The following is a 26,832-nucleotide window of genomic DNA, read 5'->3' as shown; positions in this document are numbered from 1 at the left end:
CGGCGTGATTTAGGGCGGGATTGTTGGGCATCCGCACGTCAAAGCTGAGCCACTGCAATACAACTGCAGAGGTCACCTTTAGCCCACACGCTTACTGAACTCTCGCCGCACGTCCCGCCGGCCAAACGGCACGTAGCCTGAAAAGGAAGCCACTGAAAAATGGCGCAACCATCTCAAACCAGGTACGCGATTGCAGGCGGTTAAACGTGCAGCTTCTCAACTCAAAGTCATGAAGATTATATTTACAACCTCATTTTTAAAATCTTTTTTTCATTTCGTCACTCCCACAGTTTAGAGTGGGGGACTTCAAGAGCAGTGTTAACAACTTTGGCCCCTCCCCTCATCTCTGATCGGTAGGGAGAAGTCACCTGATTGGTGACCACGCCCACTAATAAATTGAGACAGATTCTCTGCTCTCTCTCTTTCCAATCTCTACCTCACTGCATTTCATTAATAATACCTCTGAATAAACATTTCTATACATATATCTCTATCTTTAAAAAAAAAACAGTTAAAGTTCTGAAGTGACTGCTGATGGCTGAGGGTCCAATGAAGCTGAAATCCTTTAGGAATACACACTTGCGGGACCTTCATTATGCCCTAATCCTAATAAGCGGCTATGTATAAAAAGCTCTCACCAGAGGGCGCTCCGCTCTGACGGACCTCCTCGCCATCCTCAGTCACTCCACCTGGCCTGGCATCTGGTCTCTGTTTTCTAGTTATCTCTCTTCTCTCTTCTAGAAAAATCACTTTTTTTTCTTGTTCATTTTCACTAAACTTGTGTCCTCTTTCTCAGGCATGTCTTTTTTTTTTGTCTTTTTTGTTCTCTTTTTAATTCCCTCTCAGTTTGCTGCTCATTTCTCCCTGTCTACCACTGGGTCTGTGTGTCACTCTCTCTCTCTCTCAGTCAGTCCGCTTGTTTGTCCTCCCATATGTCTGTCCGTCTGACTGGGTAGCGGCCCGGCCTCTCACTTCCTCCTGGGTTCTTGTGCCAGTCCTTGCGGGGGCCCCAGCTCAGTCACGCCCTGCGGATGGGGCCCCTGCTGGCCTCCCATACCTCCTTTCTGCTGCTGCTTGACTTGTGTCAAAATGTCCCTGATCTTCCTCTGTGCCAACTAGAGAGGAAACAAATAAAAAAACTGCATTTTAGCATTGTCTGCTGTGCCATGTTTACATGTAAACATTTAATATTACCATTAACATTCTAGCCAAATGAAATGTCAACCAAGCTCTTTGGGTGCCCACTTCTAACTAAGTGAAGTACATTTGTGCAGGGAATACAGAAAGATAAGCAACTCACCTGACTTGCGTAAAAGTGGCCGATGATTTTGACGATGACCTGGTCTTGTTCATCAGGGGTTTGCTCTCGGGGAACCACTACTTCAGCAGCGGTGAGGTTCTGCAGCTCATTCACCTACAATGGGTCATTTAAGCACAGAGGATCAATGGAATCTGTGGGATAGGTTTGATCTAGCCTGGTCTTACCAGACTCTTGTACATTTCATTTGTACAGGGAGTCTGGCCCCTCTCCATTGACAAGCTTTTACTTCCTTGAAGGTGGGTACTCTGTTGAAGTTTAAAACTATTGGATCTACCCAGAGCCACTCAGGATCTGCCATAACCAATCGCTAACGTTTGGTCGTGACGCATGTCATGCGCCATTCGCCTTTGTTTCTCACATGGAAGTCCGTAAAAACACCTCAGTGATAAAACCTAAAACTTGTGCATTCGGATTGTGATTTATTCACGGTGGAGGGGAGAGTTTTGTGATCGGGAACGCGCTGCCCACGTAGTCCGTAACATTATTGTTTACTGTAAATAAAAAATCATATGCTTGGTATGATAAGAATAAATGCTGCCGTAAATAACGGCCCAATTCAAATGTTTACATGCTTTTCTTCTTTTTATTTTTTGAGCGGTGATGAAATATATTGCTCTTGTAAACACTTGTCTAGAAATGCATCCAAATTACAGCGAAGCGCAACCATACGGTTAAAAGGATATAAACAGTGAATTTTGAAGTTATATATTCTTGAAAACTCAGGAAAGCAATTAAATTACCACACGACCTTGGTGTTTGTCAAAAGCAGTAGGTAATTTGGCCGGGGATTTTTACGCGGGTGGTGGGAGACGGACGGCAATAAAATCACCACTGTAAATGATGACAATACCTTCCGACCCCACAAGAAACAATTACTGTCCGAATAGCGCTTCAGCCAACTCCTTCACCACTAACAGAGCGAGCTGGAAAATCAAACTTTTCCCGAACCCTGTGGGGAGGAGGGCCACAACATCATGGCCACCAACAAAACTCAGCAAAGATTGTTCTTGCTCCGGCTTTAACTTCTAGATATTCGGCTGCAGTGCCATAACGGAATGAATGGCTTCGCTCGCATCTTTTCTCCGCCACGGTTACTGAACTACAACTCAAACTAGCGCACAACATCAACATCATGGTTCTCAGCCACTCCCTCTGTTCGCTGATTGGACCGGTAAAAATTTGTTCGGAAAAAACCTAAGAATATACCGCAGTCCCAGACTGAGTACTGAAGGAAAATTAAAATTGAGCGCAAGTACGTAGGAGGGTGGAGCCAGGCTATGTTTGATCAGCACATTTTTTTTTATTAAAAGTTCTCATATATATGTATGTGTATATATGTATGTGTATATATGTATGTGTATATATGTATGTGTATATATGTATGTGTATATATGTATGTGTATATATGTATGTGTATATATATATATATATATATATATATATATATATATATATATATATATATATATATATACATACAATGTTTTAAATACATTCAAATGTATTCAGCAGGGATGCATTAAATTGATCAAAACTGACAGTGAAGACTTTTATGTTGTTAATATTGTATAATATAATGTATATGTATATATGTATGTGTGTATATATATATATATATATATATATATATATATATATATATATATATATATATATATATATATATATATATATATATATATATATATATATATATATATATATATATATATATATATATATATATATATATATATATATATACACAATGTTTTAAATACATTCAAATGTATTCAGCAGGGATGCATTAAATTGATCAAAACTGACAGTGAAGACTTTTATGTTGTTAATATTTGAATTTGTATTTAGCAAATAAATCCTGTTCTTTTGAACTTTCTTTTCTATTATATTCTTCATAAGATTTCCACAAAAAGTATTAAGCAAAAAAACTTGTTTCAACATCTATCAGCAATATGTTAATGAAGCATGACTTACGGTTTTCCCACCCTTTCCGATGACCCTTCCTGCTGCTGCAGCTGCTACTTTGATGTGTGTCTCCAACTTCACCTCCTCTTTAGGGCCAAAGAAGTTCTCCTCCTTCAGCTTACCATATATTCTGCCTTGAGCCTAAACACATAGGGCTTGTTAAATGGCTTGTGTATCTACTGAGGGTCTTCCTGACAACAAATTCCTTTCAAATATTTTCTGAAATTACTTTGCAAACCATGCATTCATGCAAACCTTGAATTGGGCCTCAGGAGGTCCTGTCACAATGACCATTCGCATTTTCGAGTCTGGAGCCTCTGCTGGTGCAATCTAAGGAAAAATGCATTTGAGATGTTCAAGTTAGCTTGACACAACCATGTCCTTCATGAAAAGGGAACATAAACCTTAATATTTTAGATGACATATTAACACAATATTTGATCTGAAATGACCTGTGGGTGCAATGTCACCCAAAAAAGAAACATTAAGGTGAGTACACCATCATTTACTCACCTTAATTTTTTAAACTGTAAGATTTAGTTTAATCCGTGTAACACATGGATATTAAAAAAAAAAAAAAAAACTTTCATAATATTCCACAAGGATGAATAAGCAATGATCAAAGAAACTGTAGAGATTTTTATGTAGAGGTATTTATGTTACAAAACATTTGTTTCAAATAAATGGTGTTCTTTTTTACATTTCTATTCAAAGAATCATGAAAAAAACAATACGTATCATGGTCTCCACAAAAATATTAAGCCACACAACTGTTTTCAACATTGATAATAATAATAAATGTTTCTTAAGCATCAAATCATCAAATCAGAATAATTTCTGAAGGACCACGTGACTCTGAAGACTGGAGTAACGATGCTGAAGACTCAGCTTTGCATTACAGGAATAAATTGCATTTTAAAATACATTCAAATGGCAGCTCCAAGTAAAAATAATGATTCATTCAAATAAAAAAAGACATTCATTCACAAACAGAAAAGATCGCAACAGGTTTGAAACTACATGAGGGTGAGTATTAATAGATGAATTTTCATATTTGGGTGAACAATCTCATTCTCCTATTGCATTAAGGTCCATTTTGACCCAGAAGTGGTACATCTTAATTAAAGGGGTCATCGAATGCAAAATTCACTTTTATATGGTGTTTGCATATAAATGTGTCTTTGCAGTGTGTGGACACAAAATCTTTAAAAAGCCTAAACACTCTTAATAATCAAGCCGCTGTAATTTTCTGATTGCTCATGCTCATTACATATTGCTCATGCTCCGCCCACGACCACTGACGGATTGTCCCATATTAGCATATTTCCCCCTCAGCCAGTTGTACACTGTCCACCAGGGCAGCACTTCATGTGTCTACGCGCCCCACGGAAGAGATGGGTGGGGTGAGCAGTAGCTCATTATCATTTAAAGAGAAACCGAAACGGGTTGCAGTGATCAGAGCTTCTTTTTTTTTTGAGTGTTGTTTTACACAAACATTGAGGAATTTTAACCAAAGTATGTAACAGACTTTGCACATTAAATATTTTTTTCATCTATTAGTTAGATTTGACTCCAATTACTTCAGTAAAATACATTTAGCCTTTCCTACTACACTCACACATCAATTTTTTTCCACTTTCCCACTGTGGCTGCATTTTGTTTATAAACATGCTCGCTCATGCACAAACAATACATTTGAAATTAAAATAAATTGACAAAAACAAATTATTGTCTTAAATGTGTATGTAGAGCAAAACTGTATAGGCTAAAATAGACCAAAAATGAAAACTGAAAACATATAAATCATGTTCCAATAATTTTGTTCTTGTAAATTTCATCTAATTATATATCCTAATAACATTTCTCATAAATATAGATACATTTAAAAATATGTATTTTTTATAATTTTTTTAAATAATAAAAAGGGGGTAAATTAAGTAATAGCATGGTAAAAACAAGGTAACATTCAAAACTTTTGTGCATTCACTCAATGAGAAGTTACTTATTAGATACAATACAGATATGGATCTATTTTAGTAGAAAAATATGGAGTTATGGCTGTTTTATAAGCTTATGTTCCACTGGGCCCAAATAGACCCTGGAATGCAAAAGGTGTATTTACAGCTTTTTAATGCATTAGGAGGGTTCAAGCAAACAGAATTTTTCTGGAAACATGGGAACCCGAAGTGTTTAACCACACTGCATTTTCATAAAGGTTACCTTAATAGATGCTCCAGCAAAACGGCTTAGCTGCTTGATATGCTGTCCCTTCTTGCCAATAAGGGCTCCCACGGCTTGGGCTGGGATGTACACGTGGACCGTCTCCTGTTCAGAGGCCTGTAGGGAGACACAAAGCAAATTACTATCACACCGCAACATAAGGTAAACACCCCGAAAAAAACTGTGTTAACAGACCATAATAAGATAAAGATGCCACAGAAGCCTAGTTATGTGACACCAGTATCTATGATTTTTTAAAGTAATGAATAGTGAGAAAATTGGTCATACACCAATAGGGCCATAGGGAGGACCAGGCACAGAGTTTCCGAGGGAAGGAGGCGGCATGGCAGAGGACGGCGGGAAGAGGCCAATGGCTCCCAGGTTTAGTCCAGGGATCAGGTGAGTCTGTTGCTGGATGAAACGGGAATGTAGATTCAGATTAGGCTTAAAAATTCATGTTTATTGGCCAAGTAAGTTACACTTACAAGGAAATACTAATTTTTTGATCTTACTCAAACTCACATTCATGGCAGCGATGTCATTGTCATATGCCTCTCGCACTTTTTTCATGATCTCCTGTTCCGCCAGGCAGCACGCTTCAATCGAGCCCTTCACTGTAATGGTCCTCTCTGGGTTATAAAGGGTCAGATCCTGCAGTCTGAAGTGAGAGAGATTCAGCAAATAAACGATAGCAATCGTGTTAAGGAGGCTCAGTATAAAATTAGGCCACTGATGGGTTCCTTCAAAAAATTGTCATCGTGTCCTGTCATTGCTTACGGTGAAATCGTGATCTTGGTATCAGTGTCTTGTTCCACTTTCTTCAGGTTGCGTCCCTCTTTGCCAATCAAACGGCCAACAAAGTTGTTGTGAGCAAGAACCTTCAGAGGCACTTCATCAGCACTACCGGAAATGAATAAAGATTGTTAAGAAAGATCTGAGAGCAGACATGAACCAGCACGGACAATACAAAAAACTGTAGGTTTAAATGAAAACTAAATTGCAAGATTAGAGTCTGTAAGATTTTTTAAATGGTTTTGAAAGTCTCTATGTTCACCAAGAAAAAAACAGTAATAAGGTAAAATATTACATTTTAAAATTACATTTATTCCCGTCATGTCAAAGCTGAATTTTCAGCATCATTACTCCAGTCTTCAGTGTCACAAAATCCTTCAGAAATCATTCTGATATGATGATTTGATGCTCAAGAAAGATTTCTTATTATCAATGTTGAATAAGAAAGTTGTGCTGCTTAATATTTGTGGAAACTGTGACACTATTTTTCAGGGTTCTTTGATGAATAGGAATTTCAAAATAAGTATAAATCTTTACTATGAGTTTTAATCAATTGATCAAAAATTATGTTTAAAACAGAAACAAGATCACCGTTCTAGACTTTGTAAACTTGTCATTATCACTCACGTTTTAGTGTCCTTGGCCTCCTGGTTCATGATTTCAAGGATCATGCGGCAGGCAGCTGAACAGCCCTCTGGGGTAGAATGGATACTTATGGGCTTTTCGGCGGCACCTGCGTTTTCTTTACGATGCACATCAATCCTAAGAGATCAGAGGAGAAGGGAGGGAGGTGTTGTAAATGTTATGCAATGAACAGTGAATAAAATGTACAAAAGGCACAAGCAAAATCGGCATGAGGGTGAACTATAAATGAAATTACAGTCTGTTCAATTTCCATAATGTTTACCATAAAATCACAGTCAATCACTCACTTGCTCTGAGTCTGCTTGGTGATGTTACGGATGGTGGCTCCCTCCTTGCCAATGATGGCACCCACGTATTGCGTGGGCACCAGCAGCCTGAGAGGGATATCAGCATGCTGATGTTTGGAGGGGATTCCTGAACCAGGCGACATCTGGCGGGAGTTTCGTGGACCATATCCGGGACGACGGCCGTTGTCTGGGCCGCGTTGCGAGTCGACCTCAGAGTTCTCGTCGGGGATGTATGACACACGCAGGGCATTGTTCTCAAATTGGTAACCGTTGAGTTTCTGAATAGCTCTTTGGGACGAAATGCATGAATAATATGCATGAATGCAGGGTTTATAGTAACTGACAGTCTCTTGGGAGAGAATGTCACTGTGTTGTGGATGAATGCAAACGGATTAAATGCACAAAGATGAAATCATATGGATAATTTCACAGTTCAACAGAAGTGATTTGCCTAAAAGGTTATTAAGAAACATTACAATTTAATCTGATAAAGAATCCAGGCTGACACATCTCATATTTAGCCAAGCAGAAAAAAGCTTGCAAAGCAGCTGAATCACCAGTAGGTGTCAGCCTCAGACAAGAAAAAAATAACACAATGAGAAGGCGTGTGCCTTGTGGTGTTTTATTTTGATATTACTCAAAGATAAGTCATTTATAAAGCTGAAATTTGTATTTTTTTCTCCCATCCTAAAATCCACAGACAGTCTTTTTATTTTATTTTATAAAGAGTAGCTTTTTTATAAACCGTGGTGCTTTTAAAACATTGAGAATCTAGACCGTGAGTTTGGGGAGGGGAGATCTGTTTGGCCGACCAATGGCAGACGGGGAAATCTATTTGACAAAACTCCATTCCATTTAGTGACACTAGTGGAAAATCTACACACTTCAGCTTTAAATTAAGGTTGCAGGGCAAAGTACACTCACTGTCTAGCCTGCTCCCGTGTCCCATATGTGACGTTTACAACTGCAGTCTCACTTTCTGTGTTCACTATGGGAAAAAAAAGAACAGAGAGAGAAAGTGTAAATTACTTAGTGATCCTGTAAAAGAATTGGCAACATGTCCAAGTGTGATGTCACAGTTACACAAATGGTTGTATTATTTCATAAGTATTCCCTTCAATGTCCATAATTCAAAACAAATAACACTCAAGGTATTAATTTACCTTGTTCACAGTTCTCAACAGTTCCATACTGGGCAAGCAGACCATCAAGAACCTACAATGGATAAAAAAAAAGAACGAAATGAATGCAAGGAAAGGAAAAGCTTATGCATTGCAAATAATGATTTCCTTACTTTGTATTTTTGTCTTGTTTTCCAGAAAAATATTTAAATATTTTTTAAAACAAAACATTTATTTTGCAAGCAAAATGACTTAAATGTGGTATTTGTTTTAAGAAAACAAGACCTCAGATGTTAAGTGAGTTTATGCTTGAAACAAAAAAAATATCTGTCAATGAGATAAAATAACATAATTCAAAGGGAAAACAGGATTATGTTTGTGCACATTTTTCAGGAAACAAAACTGAATATCTTAAGTAATTTTCCTTCTCAAGTTAATGTATCCTGATAAAAAAAAAAAAAGATCTTTATAATGGTTTTCAGGAAGGCTCCAACTGATTGGTTTCACACAAGAAATAGAGACTCAAATTCCTTAAAGCAGCCGCCTTTTCTAAGTACCAGTGTATAGTTAGTTTGATTAATGAAGCTACTGTCTAAAAAACAAAGGCTTTTAATTGACATCTAAGGTTCCATGAAGAACAGTGGAAAAAGTTCCTTAAATTATTCAAATGTTCTTCACATTAAGAAAAAAAATGGTTCTTTCAAGAACTGTTTATTGACAGTTTCTTTGGGGAACCAAAATTGGTTTCTACAGTATCTCTGTGAAAACCCCCTTTTGGAGACTTTATTTTTAAGAGTGTAGCCAAAAGGACAAGCTATCTGTAATTTAAAACGGGTTTTCATTCATCAGGACCCCCAAAATTCTCAACCTCATATTAAAACTTGTCTCATCCCAAAACTCAAATGATCAGACATGTGATTTTGCGCATGATAATAACAGAACTTTACATCTGTCAAACTTAACTACAACAAACCCAGTTGGCATCAGATCGCCACCAGGGTTTCGCCTCCTAGTGGCTGACATTGGCACAAGTGGCTGGCAGAAGTGGGGCCTGCTGGATACGTGCCAAGAAAGACCCCGCCCCGCAAGAACAACAGTCAGGCAGGCAGTACAACAACCATCGGAGAAAGCACGCACTGTGCCACACCCACACATATACACTGTATGTTGATGGTGTAATCTCATAATCACACACAGATCACCTAACCTGAATGACATGGATAAAACTCTGAGTTTAAACCAAGACAGGGCACTGCCCGTGCCAGAACATGTAGGGAAAGTTCAAACTCTGCTATTCAAAGTCAGAATAAATCAATGTGTTGCAGAAATTTGTGCCGAAGTGACAGAACTGCACAGAACTGATTATAAGATGCAGTTTTGTCTATGTACATATTAGAACATTTACATTTTAAAAAGGCTGTTTTTCTTTTTGGAAGAGGCTGAACATTTTTTTTGATATTGAATACTTTCTCGTATACCAACAGAATGTGCAGAGGAAGCGATTTTTTTGTTTTAAGCATAAACTCACTTAGTTTGATATTTTTACATTTTCTCAGAAAACAAAACTGAACATCAAGTCATTTCCCTTCTCGAGTAAATGTAAAAAAAAAAATAATAATCTTAAAATACTTTCTCATATTCCAATGGAATGTGCAGAGACAGGTACAATTAAGCCATTTGAAGCTTAATTTTCCACAAAACTCTGGGAACTTTTTAGTTACTCTGTAAAAACCTCTGTCAAACGGAAGCTTTTCACCTTTTAAATCCTGTTGGCATCAGATTGGTTTTCATAGATTTGTTTGAGCATCCCGATCAGCACAAAACAGCAGCAGCATTGGTTTGCGGTGAGATTATCTGTTTGTCTGACCAATGCAAAATAAAATTTTGCAATTTCTGTTTGGTGACGTGAGTGTTGCAGAAACGACTTGACATTTACTTTGTGCATGCTGTTTTTAGGTCAAACTTAAGATGCTGTCTAAAACTACAAATGGAGAAGAATTATCAAGGAAGCACACAATAATTTATTCTAGGATTAGACTTTAATCTATGTCTGGAAAAACATCCTTAAGAAACACCCTGGCACTTCGGCAGAACACTTGGGTGAAGAGCATCATTGTGTCGATTAAGAAAAAAACTGAAAAGGTCTTACTGTCAGAGCAGACATGGACACACCCAGACTCACCTCCCACTGTAGGTGTGGTGGAATGTTTCTGATCTGGAGTTTTCTGGTCCTGTAGAGGGAGAAATAAAGAGAACGAGATTTAGAAAAGGTTACCCTTACAAACTTTGCTTGATGAATTAAGTGCCATCAATACATCCAATACAAATTGACAGGAGTGGTTGCAGCCACAGACATTTTCAACAAAAACTGCTCTCAAGTTTACACCCACAATCACATAACTAATTACACCAATGACATCTGGTGATTCAACATCATCCAAATTCTGATTTAAGCTGGCGGCTAGTGTTTAGAAACCTACCGGTCTTGTCTACATCTAAATGATGTGGCAAGAGAAGCATGGAAAGGTGAAAGTCAAAGTCAGAACAGGAATAAATTCATCTGAACAGTAAGTTCCATCATAAACGGTACTTAATTTTAGCTCTGACATTAATACTTTCATCCTTTCACATGCCATAAGAGTGAGCAATTATAAGTCAAGTTTATATTTTTTAACACTGCAAATTATGTGCTTGAAAATCATATTTTTCCTTTAAAGGTAAAGATCAACTTTAGATGCATCAACCGAATAAAGGGGGGGGGGGGGGGGGGGGTCTAGTTTAAAACACTCTTATTGGATTAATATGCATTTTAAAAACGTTTAAAGCAATTTAAAAGGAAAACTCTTGTGATGTAAAAAGTAATATACATTTCTGCACCTTGAACGTGAGAGAACACATCTTAATAATATTCATTCATAAATATAATTTTTTGGAAAATTGCACCAGATAGCAAAAAAATAATAATAATAATTTTAATTCAGAATTTTAAAATGTGGTCATTAAAGAAAAGGTATGTATGCATTTACATGCAACCATATATATTATGCATATATATAGCATTTTTAAATTAAACCAAGCAGCACTACAAGTCACTTTGGTGCACTATAAATCTGAAAATATAAATATTTGTTGTGGATCAGTTTAAAACTGTGACATGGTGTGTAGTACACATGCAAGTTAATTGTGTTTATAAATTTTCATATTTCAAGAATGGCAATTTATTTTCCTGAATTGACACTGTGTATCATTTCAAAATCCAGGGCAGAACATACGAGGTCAATGAAAATCTCTCAAAGTGATCTGGAATCTTATATTATTTATAGTTAGGTAGATTAAACATTGTGAAGATGCTTGGGAGCATCTGTCCTGCTCGACATTTGTGGAAATGAGGCGGAATGGGCAGAGGAGAGAGAGAACGAGAGAGAGAAGAGACTGAATGGGTATATTGAAACTAGACACTGATGTAGTTTAATGCCAGCTGCCCCGGAAGCTTCCAAAATCATTGGTTGAGAAAGAGAGAGAGAAAAAGAAAGAAGTGCAAGTAACTAAAGCAATGTCAAAGCAATGCGATCAATATAAAGATGCAGTTATTTATAAACATTTAAAAAAAAAAAAGTGAATCAACTAAAGTCCTTTTGAGAACTGCAGCATGGCATTGCTCCATCACCATAACAATGGCACGGTTAAGAGCAGACGGTCATCCAGATAACCTACACATAGCTGCAGCACTCTGGAACCTCTAGGGGGCGTAGCAGCAAACCTCTGATGCAATGCATGTGTTTAGGGTGAAGGAGGGATATGGGTGCCAGGGGTCATTTGGGAGGGGCCTGAAACTCTGCTCTGGTGACTGAGACCAGAAACCCTAAAGACCTCTGAACTCTGCGAGGTTGACGCCCACCGGTTGACCAGCAGAGAAAATGGCGGCGTTAGCTCACTTTCTACCTCCCTTCATGCAAATGGTGGCCAAAACAGCCAATCAGGGGGGAAAGAATCCTGCAAGGGTGTTTCACACCACACATATCAGCAATGCGAGCGTGGCCAAGCCAAACGAAACCCAATTAAATCGTGTATTGTCCAATTTTGAAAATGGCCATGCAGATTTTGGAGGCCTTGAAGCATTTGCTTAAGATATAAGAGTATGTACTTTCTTCTTTTGTTGATTTCAAAGATAATTCACTGTTCAGAATGAAAGCAACATATCTTACAGTGAGTTTCAAGTAAATTAAGAGCAGAAAGCACACACAGGTACACCAAATGTTAACAAAAGGCAAAGGCCACACAAACACCACCAATCTGTTCGCTCTCCCACTGATCAATCAACTAGTTCCCGAACCCATCCCCCACCTGACGCTTCCGCATCCCACCCACACTCACCCGCAACAGTTTTTCATCCCCACCCCCACCGCTGAAAAACATCCCTCTTGTTTGGCACCTTTGAATCCATTTAAACCCATCATGTCACATCCCACCAAGTCTCTGACCACTCTGATTGGTCAACGGCATGGAAATCACAGCCACATGAAAGAGGCGAAGAGGACTGACACCCCCTTTCAAACTCCTTTTCTATTGTTTAGAGACGAAAACATGCTTAAACTTTGCATTTCTGAATTGACCTGTAGTGCAGCAGGCCTTACGTCCAGCCACGGAGCAGTGGATGATGGGATACTAACCACAAATCTGTTAACATGCTCAAATTCTCCAGAAAGAGTTGCATGGAAGCTCTCTGTATTTTATGGCAGGGCAAATAAAATCTATATTTAGATTTGGCTTTAGTTAAAATGGGAATCTCAACACACATTGAAACTTAGAAAGTTCAATCACACAGCACTATACAAAGATGATAGAAATGCGTATAAAAAGACCAAATAACAAGAACAGAAAAGAAAAGATTGAAAAGAAAAAAAAGGAGAGATTCACCCCCTACAAAGGTCAAAGGTGAGGGCCCAATAGGCAAGCGAATAGCATTAGGGGAGGGTGTGTGTGTGTGTGTGTGTGTGTGTGTGTGTGTTAGGGACGGGTGAGGGTTGGTATGTGGTATTGTCCTATAGGAGAGCATCAGCAGTGCATTACTGAAGTTTACTCATATCTTGAATTTATAAACATGAAAGAAAAAGTATAGATATGACTATATGGCTTGAGATAAGACTTGATACGATTTTTTCCAATTGAATGAAAAAAACAAAAACAAGTGGCAAACATGTCAGTCATGTGACCAAAACGTTTGCCACTTTTTTATTAAAGCAGTGGTTTTCTCTTGCAATTGGTGGTTTCCCTTTATTGTTAAAGTGCAGCCTTTTTTGAAGTGTTTCCATAATTGGAGTTTTTGGTACATACGCACCTCATTTGGACATCTTTTAAGGTGAGGTGAGTTCCTGGCTTTTCCTGAGATAAGATTCTATAGCAGGAGTTTGCAATGATGTATAGCAGTGCGTTTAATCAATAAATAATTATATATTATTATAATAATCATATAAAATAATCTACAATTGTTTGGTCTTTTAGTAAAAAAAGATCTGAAATTCATACTGGCTGGAGCATCTAGCAAAACTCTATCCGTTCCACACACAGCATCACATGATAAAAAAAATAAAATAAAAAAAACATTAAGTGGAAAGACCTATACGTCTTGACACAGTTAAGCACATTCAGTTCCTCCACACCACGCAAGCTTAAACACACAAACACGCTTAATTCCCTATCTAAATGAGGCCATACCATATTTGGGATCATTAAGATATTTTTATTTTAGTTTAAGAAATCAATTAATTAATTAATTTTATTCACCAAGGATGCATTAAATTGATAAAAAGTGATAGTAAAGAAATGTATGATGTTACAAAAGATTTATTTAAAATAAAAGATACTCTTGAACGTTCTATTCAAAGAATCATGAAAAAATGCATCACATCGACGCCTGTGAAGAGACGACTCAACGCCAGCGTTGTTATGGCCTAAAATAATACATGATTGATTAACTTATCCTAACATTTTTTCTTTAACATTCTCTTTTCTAACATTTTTCAATGTACATTTATGAAATGCACTTTCTGTGAAGCTGCTTTGAAACAATGTGTATTGTGAAAAGCGCTATACAAATAAATTTGAATTGAATTGAATTGAACAGTTTCCATAAAAATATTAAGCAAATAATATTAAAAATAATTTTTGATTTGATCATATTTATGAATATATATATATATATATATATATATATATATATATATATATATATATATATATATATATATATATATATATATATATATATTACAGCTGTATATTTTGTTAAATATAGGCTATATAATTTACATTTAATAAATGTGATTCCATCATTACTCATTTAAAAAATATTAAAGTTTAGTGTAATTTTCTCATCAATAAATGCACATTTTATTTTTTAACTTTTGCCTAGATGCAGATTTTTTTAGATAACTATAGCCAAGTAAAACCATAAACACATATAAAGCAGGTGCACCTCCACCACTCTCTTTGCTAAACATTAGCAAGACCTCCAGCATATCCAGATGCATGATGGGCCAGTCTCAGCTGGCTTGGAGGAAGTCAGCAGGACTCGCTTCATCAGATAGAGACACATATATATATATTTATATATAGTTTGTCTTATGGGATAATCAACAACATGTATAATATATTTTACAGTGGTATCGAAATGTTTTTTTTAAAGAATTATACAAATTATCAAGTGATAAGCAAATCTGCTCCTCCTGTGCACATAATACAAAACACACTCACAGTCACAATACTCAACATTTTAAACAAACAACACCACAGCGCAGAAAACAAATGTGTCACACTGACATTAAACACACAGGCAGACTCCTACACCGTCAGCACTGCACAGGTGCAAACCTGGGTCTGTATAAAAGAGCTAAAATCCACCAAACCACTTTTGATGAGCGTAGGCCTGTCAAAAAAGAAGAAAAGACACAAATCTGGAAGACAAATGTAAGTTGTCGAAGATAATAAACGTGCTTCCCAAAACATTGCACTCCATTCAGTCTCAACGGATACATTGTATTAAAAAACTGAATTGTGTCTGCCCTACAAGCTTTACCGTGCAATCATCTTAATCTTTAGACACTGGGAATCCTTTTCTGTCAACTGTGTGTGGGAATTTTTTTAAACACTAGTTGGAGGAAGGAGCTGGGAGAAATGAAGAAATCATTGAAGATATGCAAGAGAGTTTGGACTAAATACAGGAAACTACAATTTTTTGAAACTAACAATTTCGGAGATAACAATAGAGACAAAAACATAAGATTAATGTGATTTGTAGTTTGCAAAGGTGCACATTTAAGCCAATGTCTCCATTTCAATATTTCATAATTGACATTTAATGTAGTGATCTAACAGTAATTAATTAACCAATTCGAGGCCTAACGTGTGAGAGGACCAACAGGAAACCAAGCACACAGGAAGTCAAAAATCACCCTATTGAAGTCAAAACCCTCATTGAGCAACTTCCTGTCTTGCATTCAGCCATTTCCACCTCAGCCAATCAGACATGAAGTTGATGAAAAAAACAGGGGAAAAAAGCACACAGAGAGAGAGAGAGAGAGAGAGAGAGAGAGAGAGAGAGAGAGAGAGAGACACACAGACATTTACAATCCCTTACATCCTTAACCCCTCCTCCATCGTTCCATCATTCATTCATTTACCACACACACAAAGCAGCTGATTATTGATACCTAAATTATATGTTTACGAAATATAATGCCAGTTAAACTAAAAAGTCTTCTAGCCAAGTTTTTTGGAGCTTTGCAACACACCTGGGGGGAAAAAAATGTACATTGTTAACCAGTAAATCAACTTAACTTACCTGCTAAATTGTCCACATATTCAAATAGCAAAATATCAACAAAAGACTGTCAAAAAACAAGGTCTCGCTACACTGAATTGTATATATTCTTAAATTTTGAATAGAGTAAAAGCATTTCAGAGGGTCAAATGTTTTAATCATTTTCAAACAAAAATTATAAAATCTATGATAAAATGTATTTTTTATATACTCTTTCTATATTCAAATAATATTAAAAAGAAACAAAATATATTTCTTCAACATAAATCATCTAAGAAAAGAAGCAGGGATTGTACTTAGTACAACAATGTTTTACATTTTGCAAAAAAAAATTTGCTTTAAAAATTGAAAAAATTATTAAAATCAGCACAAAATGTTTCTTTTTCAGCTAAAAGCAAGTCTTTTTTTCTTTCAATAAGCAAATCTAATTTTACATTACATAATTGTATTGTACTAATGTTACATTTAAAAATCTAACCTGCATTCTCCGGACAGTACAAAATAATATACTATTGTGCTGAAGTCAGCCATTAAGATAATGAAATTGCATGTCAAATAAAATAAAAATATGTACAGCCAAAACTGAAATTATACAATGCTAAACCTTCTTTTAAACATGGCACACTGTGGTTTTACAGAGATACGACATGAAACAGAACTTCAGTCAGTAAACTGCCAGAGGAGCCTCGTAGAGCAAGGCCTCTGCAGCCAACACTGAAAATGGCGGGTAAGTGTAGGAGGGGAAGGGGCGGTTCCTAAGTTTCACACACCTCCCTTTCCCGCTCTTTGCGTAACAACGAGTCCACGGAGGGACGTTGTTAGCTGCTTAAGGTCTAGATGGACGAGGAGGTTCCTCAAGTCAATGAAAACATCCTCCTAACCAAGTTAAGGACAAGGATCAGAGTTCAGTTTGTTGGCTGCAGAGCTATAGGTACAAGACACCATTGGAGATACCCTCTTGCCCGGGGGGACCAGATGCGGTGTTTCAAGGCGCTGAATGGAACAGCAAGGGTTAAGTCATAAATCAAAGTGGTGTAGAGAGTAGCAGTGATGGTGAGACAACTTTACCAGAAATAACAGACATCCCATCCCCCCTTTTTCCTGCTTTCTTCTCACTCTGTTTCTCATTCCCCCTTTCTACACTCCTCCCTGTGGAGCTTTCTGCTCTGCATTACCTGATAGGCCTTCCAACCCCCTCGCCGCAATGCTTTTTTTCCCTTGCCCTATTCCTCCGAGAGGTGAAAGGTCACTCCCCAAGCTTAGCAATCAACACATGCTGATGCAACCCCTAACATACCAGAAAAAGAGAGTGAGGGGGGCGATATATTGCTTACTGCCGGCCCCAGCAATACAGTCGTATAACAATGAAAGCAATAAAAATAAATCTCCCGCCTCCAAAAGGTGCCTCTTGCCATTGAACATTGGTGATGGCCAATAGCAAGGCAGTGGTGGACACAGTCTGTCTTAAGCCATCAAAACTTGAGACTTGAGCGTTTTTGTGAAAATGTATTAAAAAAAATATCCTCTCCTCAATTAAATAACTACTCAAAAAGAATAAAAAATGTCCCCTAAAAGTTTTGTTTTTTTAAATCAGGAAATTACAATCAGAATATGAAGCCAGTAAAAGCAACTGAACATCATGAACAACTGTAGGGGGAAGTGTATTAATGTATTCAACTACAAATGCATCACATTATAAATAGATAAATTCTTAAATAAATAAATGCAAATAGATACACTCTGAAAACAATGTCAACACTACAATTTGGTGATACATTTACTAAGAATAGAAAAGTATCTGTTGCCATTCAAATCATTCAAATTTAACAGGAGAGAAGAGGATGTTGGCATTGTGTTAAATTGATAAGACAAATTTTAGACTGCAACTGAGCAGTAAGAGTAAATCAGAATATATGTTAAATATATGATATACACACACATATATAGGGTAAACGTACCTAAGCTCAAGTACCCATTAAGCACACTACTATCTTTGAGCTCAGATTATAAAAAGAAAAAAATAATTATCACCATACTTGATGTCTTAGTTACTATATACCTCCTGTAATTTTAAGCTAATCAGTCCATTGCACACTGAGGTATGGGTATTCATGTGTTCACACTGTCTGGTGGCCATTTTGAAAGCTGTCTGAAAACTTTCCCCAAAAGAGTAGCCCCTTAAATGTGCATTTGTTTTTGTTTTTAGATGTTTAAGCCTTTATTTTCAATACGTACAACTTCTTACAGCAAAATTAAGAGTTTAATGTTTCGACTTTTGCCTATTATAACCTGGAACCTGGATGTGGGAAATAATTAGTTAGATCATTTTAGCAACATATAGCGCGGGTGCAACGGAACACTGTTAGCTTACTAGCTGTATACGATTGTGTGCTACACTAACATATTACTGCACAGGCATTACTGGCTTGTACTTTAAAATCCATTATATTATAAATTTACAGTTTATTGATGTTCTGTGGTTTTACACTGCTGTCATTTTTAAAGACTTCATATTATTGTAAGGTGAGCTTAAAGAGTGCACTACGATAAATAAAAAAAAGATCACAGCTTCAGTGTGATATCAGAAGAATAAATAAATACATTTCATAGATATTTTCAATAATAGCTGTTCATATTAAAATATGTATGAACTCAATACATTACCTAGATTATTTATTTAGCAAAATTGTCCTTTTAAATTTAATTTAATAATATTTATTAATTAAAAAAAGGTCAACTGTTCCAATAAAACTCAGTGTGCTCCCTTTAAACTCATCCACATTAAACTTCCATGTAAATACTTCATAAACAGACTTTAACTACACAGTAAAAAACGTTGGGTTATTTTTTTAACCCAACCGTTGGGTTACACATATTGGGTCAATATGTTGGGTTATTTTACAAAAATGTTGGGTCATTTTAACATCGTTGGGTTATTTTTAGTAATAACCCGGCCATTGGGTTACGGTTTCAGCAGCGATGGTTCAAATTTTAACGGCGAAATGCCCAGTGACAGTCAACAGAAGAAGCTGCTGCAGCCTGATTATGATTTGAAAGGTAAGTCCTATCGTTTTTTATGTATACAACTTTTATAACATTATGTATTGTGTACTGAAACGTTGAATATAGTATAAAACTGAATTTTATTTTATATTTATTAAAGTTCACTTTTAATGCTCATCAGTTTTAATGCTCTCGATAGCAAATAAACCCTAGCTATCCCAGTTAGCGCCTGGCAGCAATAAAGTAATTAAAACATTATTCTAGCGAAACTGTTTAGAAACTTACTATGGTGATAAAGTAAGTAACGTTAGGCCTAGTCTGAAATCGCTATATAATGCCCCGCGGAGCATTATCAGCTCGGCCGGTGCGCGCGAGCTCAGACCCGGTCACTCGACAGCACAACAGCGCTGTGAGATCCAGGGAGACGCGTTTGAATTCGCCGAAATATCTGCTGTGAGATGAATGAGTGCAGATATTCCCCAACACCAATGAACAATTAGGCTACTTCACGACAGTTAGAATGTTTTCCAACCCACAAATTACCTAGTTTTACTGTAGTAACGCAAACTGCAACTGGTATTTTGGCAGAAATGTGTTGTATATTCATAATGAATGTCGTCATATGCATATAGTCATGCATGTTACTATTAAATGTATTACAAGAGTAGTTAAAGCATCCAATTATAGTATTTTTTCTTACATAGCTATTACAGTTTTTGCCTTTATTTTAAATGTGTTGTACTAAATGTGTTTTAGACATAATGGATTCATTTGTGAGGCAAAGACTACATCAAATGCACCTCTGCCATTTAATTAAAGGTGAGTAAGCTATTGAATTGGGAAGTTGTATACAATTATTTTTAAAGACTAGTCTTCTTTTCTGAAAATGTTTCTTTTTTCCTGCTTCATTCTAATGCAGAGGAAGGAGTGGATGAAAGGTTTACGCTGCTTGATGACAGTGGTTCTTGACTCTAGTCCTGGAGGATCCCCAATAGTACACAATTTGGACGTATCCCTTATCTGACACACATTTCCGGTTTTGGAGTCTCTCTACTAACAAGCTGGTAAGTTGAATACGATTAGATAGGCCAAATGTGCAGTGCTGGGGCTACTACAGAACCAGGCTGTTTGGGAAACAACCTGTTTATTACTTATGTATTTTTGTTTGTTTATTTTTTCAGCTGTCTTCCCTCTTTTTCATACGGTATGTTTTCATTTCAATAGAGTATGAGTTGTCTGATGACTGACTGATTTAATGGCAAAAGAACTTAAGAAGCCCTCACTGCCAAGTCGAGGAGTTCATTGAGACGTACAACACCTCAACAATCTGTGCATGGATCTGATCATCTGGAACAAAAACTATTGAAGATATGAGTAGAGAACATCCCAGACTTCACGATTATCCTGGAATGGTGAGTTTAATGATGTTCATTATAAGGAAGGCCTGTCTTATTTTGGAAAAATTGTTTTGGTTGCGTCTAAGTGATTATGAAATTAGGTCCATACATGTGGTATAGGTGAAAACTTTTTTTTCTTTTTCTGTAAACTCTTTCAAAAGGTGATCATGGAGAAATTCCCTTTAAAACCCTTCCTGCCATCATCGCCATACCTCACAAGTGGAAACAATGGTGTGTCCAACATATGCTGAAATGAAGAGAAGCTTAAATGACATATCAAATTAGCTTTGATAAAGTGCACCGCTCTGTGGCTCATATGCATCCATTTATTCTGTCCTTTAGTGATTCTGCTTGTGGGTTAGTTCACCCAAATAATTATCCCATAATTTACTCACTCTCAAGTCATCCTAGGTGTTTTTTAATAGAAAAATATCTATATTTTAAAATTTGTAGACTAAAATAACTAACTTCCGGCAGACAGCCTTTCGTATTCAACTTACAAAGAAAGTGTAACGCCTCTCGCAGTTCAAAACGCTTGTTCTACGCCCAAAGTCATCGTCACGCCTGTTACGTTTTTTTCGGAAGTTGAATACGGAAGGCGGTCCACTGGAAGCTAGACATTTTACTTTATAACGTGTTAAATATAATATATTTGTCTTACACAAACCCATTGATTCACTTCATTGGGTTCTTATTAACCCCGGGAGCCGTGTGGATCACTTTTATAATGGATGGATGCACTTTTTTGCATTCACATTTTGTCATTCACTGCCATTATAAAGCTTGGAAGAGCCAGGACATTTTTTAATATAACTGATTGTGTTCGTCTGAAGAATGCCATATACACCTAGGATGACTTAAGGGTGAGTAAATCATAGTTCACCCAAAAATGAAAATGACCCTATCCCATTAATTACCCTCATGTCGTTCCAAAACTGTAAGACTTTCGTTGTTCTTCGGAACACAAATTAAGTTCTGTGAGCTTTCTGTTCCTCCATTGACGGCCTATGCAACTACCACTTTCAAGGCCCAGAACAGACATCATTAAAGTAATCCATGTGACTCAAGTGGTTTAGCCTCAATTTTATGAAGCAACACGAGTGCTTTGTGCAACAACAAAAAAACATCACACAACATCTGCTCTCTCATCAACACAAAACACATGCGTCAAGGTGCTCTCGTGAACATGCATTGAGATTAATATTTTGTAAATAAAGTGGTAAATTATGGTTAAGGGATAGAATATACTCACGTCACTTCATAAAATTGAGGTTGAACTACTGGAGTTAAATGGATTACTTTAATGTCTTTACTGCCTTTCTGTGTTCCGAAGATGAACAGAAGTCTTACGGGTTTGAAAAAGCATGAGGGTGAGTAAATTATGACAGAATTTTTATTTTTGTGTAAACTATCTTTTTAACAGCAGGTGTAATGACTAATTATAGTGACAATTTTTTAATTCAGTACAGCACTACTTCATTGTAACTTTTATGTAATGTAACACTGCTGATGTTGTCACTGCATGCCAACTGAACTTTATTTATTCTTTTAAGGTTGGAACTAACGTGGTGCATTAGCTGAACAGTGAGACAAGCCAGGATCCACAGAACAATTCTTGGGGACAAAGAGAACTCGCAGGTTTTTTCATTTTCAGTGTGGAGGCAGTTGAACAGAAGACCTTATTTCAAGCACTGGATGTATGTTTCAGATTTCTTTATACATCTATGACAAACTATCCAAAGACCTCTGCCCCCATTTGGGAGTTTTTGCAGCATGCAAACTTGAATATATCCAGAGGAGTTCCTTCAACACATTGCTGCCTCATTAAGAACTTTGATCATCATCATTTGTATTAGTTTTGCTACTTAAGGTATGTTTACAACACATCAATGCAGTGTACAGTGCATTTTTTTAATAAAGTAGTTTATTTCTGGAAGGATTTAATATTATGAATTTGTGTATTCTGTTGTATAGGTTTTGAATGTAATATTTCTGTACACTTTTGTGTTGTTTTAAATGTATTTGTGCTGTGTATTTTGAATTTAATATGTACACATTTATGTATATTTACATTAAATGCTAGACTCCCCAATATTCAGTTTGACATTTAAAATGTATATTTTAAAATGTATGTATTGTTTCTTACAAATAAACAATCTGTATTTGAAAATGTGTATTTTATTTATTAAAATAATGACATGAATAAAAATAAAAAGTTAACTCAACTGTTGGGTTACTTTTAACCCAACTGTTTTTTAACCCAATGCATTGGGTTAAAATAACCCACAGTTGGGAAGGTGCTATACCAACCCACAGTTGGGTTACTTGTTGGGTTATTTTTAACCCAACATTTTTAAGTGAGTATTAACTCATGGTTGTCACTTCAAGTTAATCTTTATAAAATTATTCTTTAAAAATGTTGTTTAAAATAAACAAGAATTTTCCCCCAAAAAAACATGATGTGAGCTTAATGGCAACATGGGTGTGCTTAAAGGGTACAAACATGCACCCATTAAGCAAAGCCAGACTTTTTGCATTTAATGATGTTTATCTTAATTTAAATGCTTTTGTTTTATTTTAACATAACATTACTGAAACCAATACCCTGAGCACAAAAATGTCTCAATGTAGATTTTGGTGAGCTTAATAAGTACGTTTACATACACACATTATATATATATATATATATATATATATATATATATATATATATATATATATATATATATATATATATATATATATATATATATATATATATATATATATATATATATATACACACACACACACACAGACATTATATATACAGACATACATATATACAGTACACATACATAAATATTTCATAGTCCATGAAAAAGTGACCAGTGACTGTAAAAAGTGTATTTTTGACAAACACAAACAGTTACAATGATGTAAGAGAGCAGCCAAATGTTTCGCTATTAGATACATACAATTAATCAGGATTATACAAATAGAATTCAAGCAATGGAGGAAAAAGCAAGACAACAAAAAGGAACTGTTTTCATCACAAGATTGTCATTCTCCACATATACCAGACTGTATTACTCTAAAGGCGCAGTCCAGTGATGCCAGTAATGCGTTACTTAGTAACGCGTTACTCTAATCTAACGCGTTACTATTTCCAAACCAGTAATCAGATTAAAGTAACTTATCCAAGTCACTGTGAGTTACTATTTTTGTCATTTTCCTTAGTAAAAATATATATATTTTTGCTTTCTTGTTGAGTCTCAGCAGGGTTTTTCCTGCATAGAGAATTACGAGGCGGCCAAATTTCTTGCCGCCTCCGTCTGTCGACAAAACTCAAGACAGGCAGTCACTTGCCCAGATTAGGCATGTCGTGATAATTAAATAATCATCAGAAATATATATTGTCACATTATCCTTCAGCAATCATTATTAGAATATTATGATTTGCTAGTAGCCTACAAAGTCATCTAAAGCCATTCCATAGCTGAATGCCTTTCCTCCGCTGTAGCTGTCAATCATTCTCCGTTACGCCCGTTTCACACATACTCCGTTTGCAGTGCGTATGCGGTGCGTATTTTTTTCCGTACCCATGTTAACGGATTACAGCTTTCACACTGCACGCGGATGCTGTCCGTCAGTCCGTTCCAGGTGCGTTGCGTCTGCAGCAGTCCGGCGATCGTTTCCGTACCGAGTCTATTTTTTGCTGTGCTGCACTGCGGAATTAAAGTGACAGGACATTGTTCGCTTTAAAATAAACATGTTCTGACGCGAAAATCTAGTAATTTTACCACAGATGCATATAATTTAAAATATACTCTGTTTCAAAGTCAACACATGTTCTTTTTTCTCGGTTAAAGCAAGGAAACGACACCTTACCTGGCATTTAGGTTAAAAAAAAATAATGTTAATAATTGAGAGTACATACGTTCCTGGAGGGGGAAAAACAAAGGTCTTTATGACCTGCTTTTAAAAGGGTTTAAAAACGAAAGAAAAGACGAAAGTCGGCAGTTTTTGTATATAGCCTATTGTACGTTTCTAATTTAAAATGTTTATAGGCTATAAGTTATATTTAAATGTTTTGACACTTGTGTGAGCTAAATCTATAGGCTATAAATATAAATAATTAATTGAATAAAACGTTTAAAAGCAGCCTACAACTACGTTAAAACGTGACATCTATGAAAGTGTAAACAAAGAGAATTGCAATTCTGACAATGTTCAGTAACAACTTTTGGATTTGAAATAAAAAATAAAGAATAAATGCTGTGGTATACAACCGCGGATCAGTTGCGTGCTGCAAACGCAGCATATATGAAAGCACAACAGCACGTGCTGCTCCTGCACCGCACACACACCGCAACACGCACCGCATACGCACTGCAGACGGAGTATGTGTGAAACGGGCGTGAGGCATTCAAACTGCGCGTCGCGCTCGGTTGCAGCTCACTCCAAGATGATATATTCCCGTTATAATACTTGATATGAAGATAAAATAATTTATCTTCCTGGAGTTTATCTAGCGGTTTCTGAAAGATGTGTGCTCGCTACCCGGGTGACAACACAAAAGGACTATTAATTAGCATCACACTCACAATAACCGGAATTTAAAACTGTGAAGAAACAAATAATCAGTGAACGTTTGGACCGATATACAGAGTAGACTAGGATTTGTGCGCTCAACGCTCATCTTCTCTTTATGCCGTGAACTTTTCAATGTGCACTCGCGCTCTGATTCCATGTTGCTTTAAGCGCATCATTCTGCACCCGGGATGCGCATAAGCGCTTTGTTGCCGCTCTGTTTTGAAGCGTTTCATATATTTTCATAGTTTTGTGCACTTAAAGATTATTAAAAAATATATTGTTCTCACGTTGTTGTTCCTTTACAGAGCTGCACATTACGTTTACAATAAACTATAAATCTTGTAATTTTATATTATTTGTGTAGGCCCATCTAATTATTTACATTCATATATAAATAAAAAATTAAATATTAATTGTTTTTCATAAATGTATTTAATAAGAACACAATGTAATTTGTACCTTTTCATTAACATGTTTAGATTTGATAAAATTAGTCAAAAGATTTTTTTGGAGATACAATTTCAGGAGATACATTGACGTTACTGTTAAAAATGCATTTCCAATAAAGTGTTGGCAAAAACGGTTTTCATTTTTATGTTGAGGCGGCAGGGGTGTTGCTAACTTAGTTACTTTACAGATTACTTGATTTTAAAAGTAACTAAGTTACTTTTTCCAAGTAACTGTGGCAACACTGGTGCAGTCACACATTGATTAAAAAGAGAGAGAGAGAAACTAAATGTGATGACACATGAACAGTATAATACTTAAACAAAGTTTGGTCTAAAGCTTAAAGGCCTCTATAATGAAATTAAGCAGAAGATTCAGTTTATGGGACATGTTCTACTAAGTTCAAATCGGCTAAAAATAAATGATTTACAATACCATCTTCACATTATTTTTGTGCAAATTATCTTGACATACCAAACTGTTGAACAATGATTAAAAAAATATACAAAGTTCCAAATGATTAGGCAAATAAATTTATGAAAGTAATTTGAAATGATTTGAAAATGTATTTAGAATTTAAAACAAAAATGTGCAGTAGACAGCAGAGTGGTTTCCCTATACTAAAATCTATCCTGTTAGACCCATGCAAGTAAGAAATAATTTTAAAGCATGTCAAAGTATGCTGGGAGCGACATGCTCAGCTGAGGAATGCAATGCCTCTGAAACGGCAGTCGGTGGGGGTGAAGCGAAGAGAACCTGAGGTCCTTTCCTGCACATTATCATGTGAAACACCCCTCCCTCTCATCAGTCATCCTCTCTCTCTCTCTCTCTCTCTCTCTCTCTCTCTCTCTCTCTCTCTCTCTCTCTCTCTCTCTCTCTGGCCATTTGAGTGAGACAAGAAGCCATGGGGAAGGGAGAGAGAGAGAGAGACAGAGAGAGATTTCATCTCATCGACAAAGAGTTTTGTCTGCAAGTAGTTCTCAACCTTGCATCTCAACCTTTGACCTCAATGTGGATGGGGAAAGCTTTGGTCAGGACTTTAAAAAGAGCCATAGGGCAGGGCAAGGGAATGGGGTTACTAGCAAACAATTGAACTTTTCAAAGAGGCTGCAGATTATGCAGAGGTATGGCAGCTATTTTAAAAGGGGGAAAGGGATTATAGGACATAAAACAGCAAAAATGTAACTTTTGAAATTGACAAACTTGGAAATATTAAAAAATATATATATAAAATATATAT

At 36.4% G+C, this 26,832-nt stretch overlaps 1 protein-coding gene across 2 annotated transcripts in view; it reads right to left on the bottom strand.

Moving 5' to 3' along the window:
* Window positions 1–271: 271 nt before the first annotated feature.
* The window catches only part of igf2bp1 (insulin-like growth factor 2 mRNA binding protein 1), a 40,855-nt gene continuing 14,294 nt past the window's right edge, over window positions 272–26,832 (bottom strand). Inside the window, exons 3-15 of one of the 2 annotated variants that reach the window (XM_079821233.1) lie at window positions 10,534–10,582; window positions 8,394–8,445; window positions 8,155–8,218; window positions 7,231–7,518; window positions 6,926–7,060; window positions 6,284–6,406; window positions 6,029–6,164; window positions 5,795–5,911; window positions 5,507–5,623; window positions 3,542–3,616; window positions 3,296–3,427; window positions 1,301–1,414; window positions 272–1,115 (exon numbers count right to left, since the gene is read on the bottom strand). In XM_079821233.1, the coding sequence (XP_079677359.1) occupies window positions 969–1,115; window positions 1,301–1,414; window positions 3,296–3,427; window positions 3,542–3,616; window positions 5,507–5,623; window positions 5,795–5,911; window positions 6,029–6,164; window positions 6,284–6,406; window positions 6,926–7,060; window positions 7,231–7,518; window positions 8,155–8,218; window positions 8,394–8,445; window positions 10,534–10,582 (1,549 nt within the window). In that variant the 3' untranslated portion in view covers window positions 272–968. Of the gene's footprint in view, window positions 1,116–1,300; window positions 1,415–3,295; window positions 3,428–3,541; window positions 3,617–5,506; window positions 5,624–5,794; window positions 5,918–6,028; window positions 6,165–6,283; window positions 6,407–6,925; window positions 7,061–7,230; window positions 7,519–8,154; window positions 8,219–8,393; window positions 8,446–10,533; window positions 10,583–26,832 lie in introns of both variants that reach the window. The other variant, XM_079821232.1, reaches the window with a different exon arrangement.

This window comes from Gobio gobio (assembly GCF_949357685.1).
Source record: "Gobio gobio genome assembly, chromosome: 1".
NCBI classification, from domain to species: domain Eukaryota; kingdom Metazoa; phylum Chordata; class Actinopteri; order Cypriniformes; family Gobionidae; genus Gobio; species Gobio gobio.
Note: the sequence above shows the minus strand (reverse complement) of the source record. Positions and strands in the feature narration are given on the sequence as shown.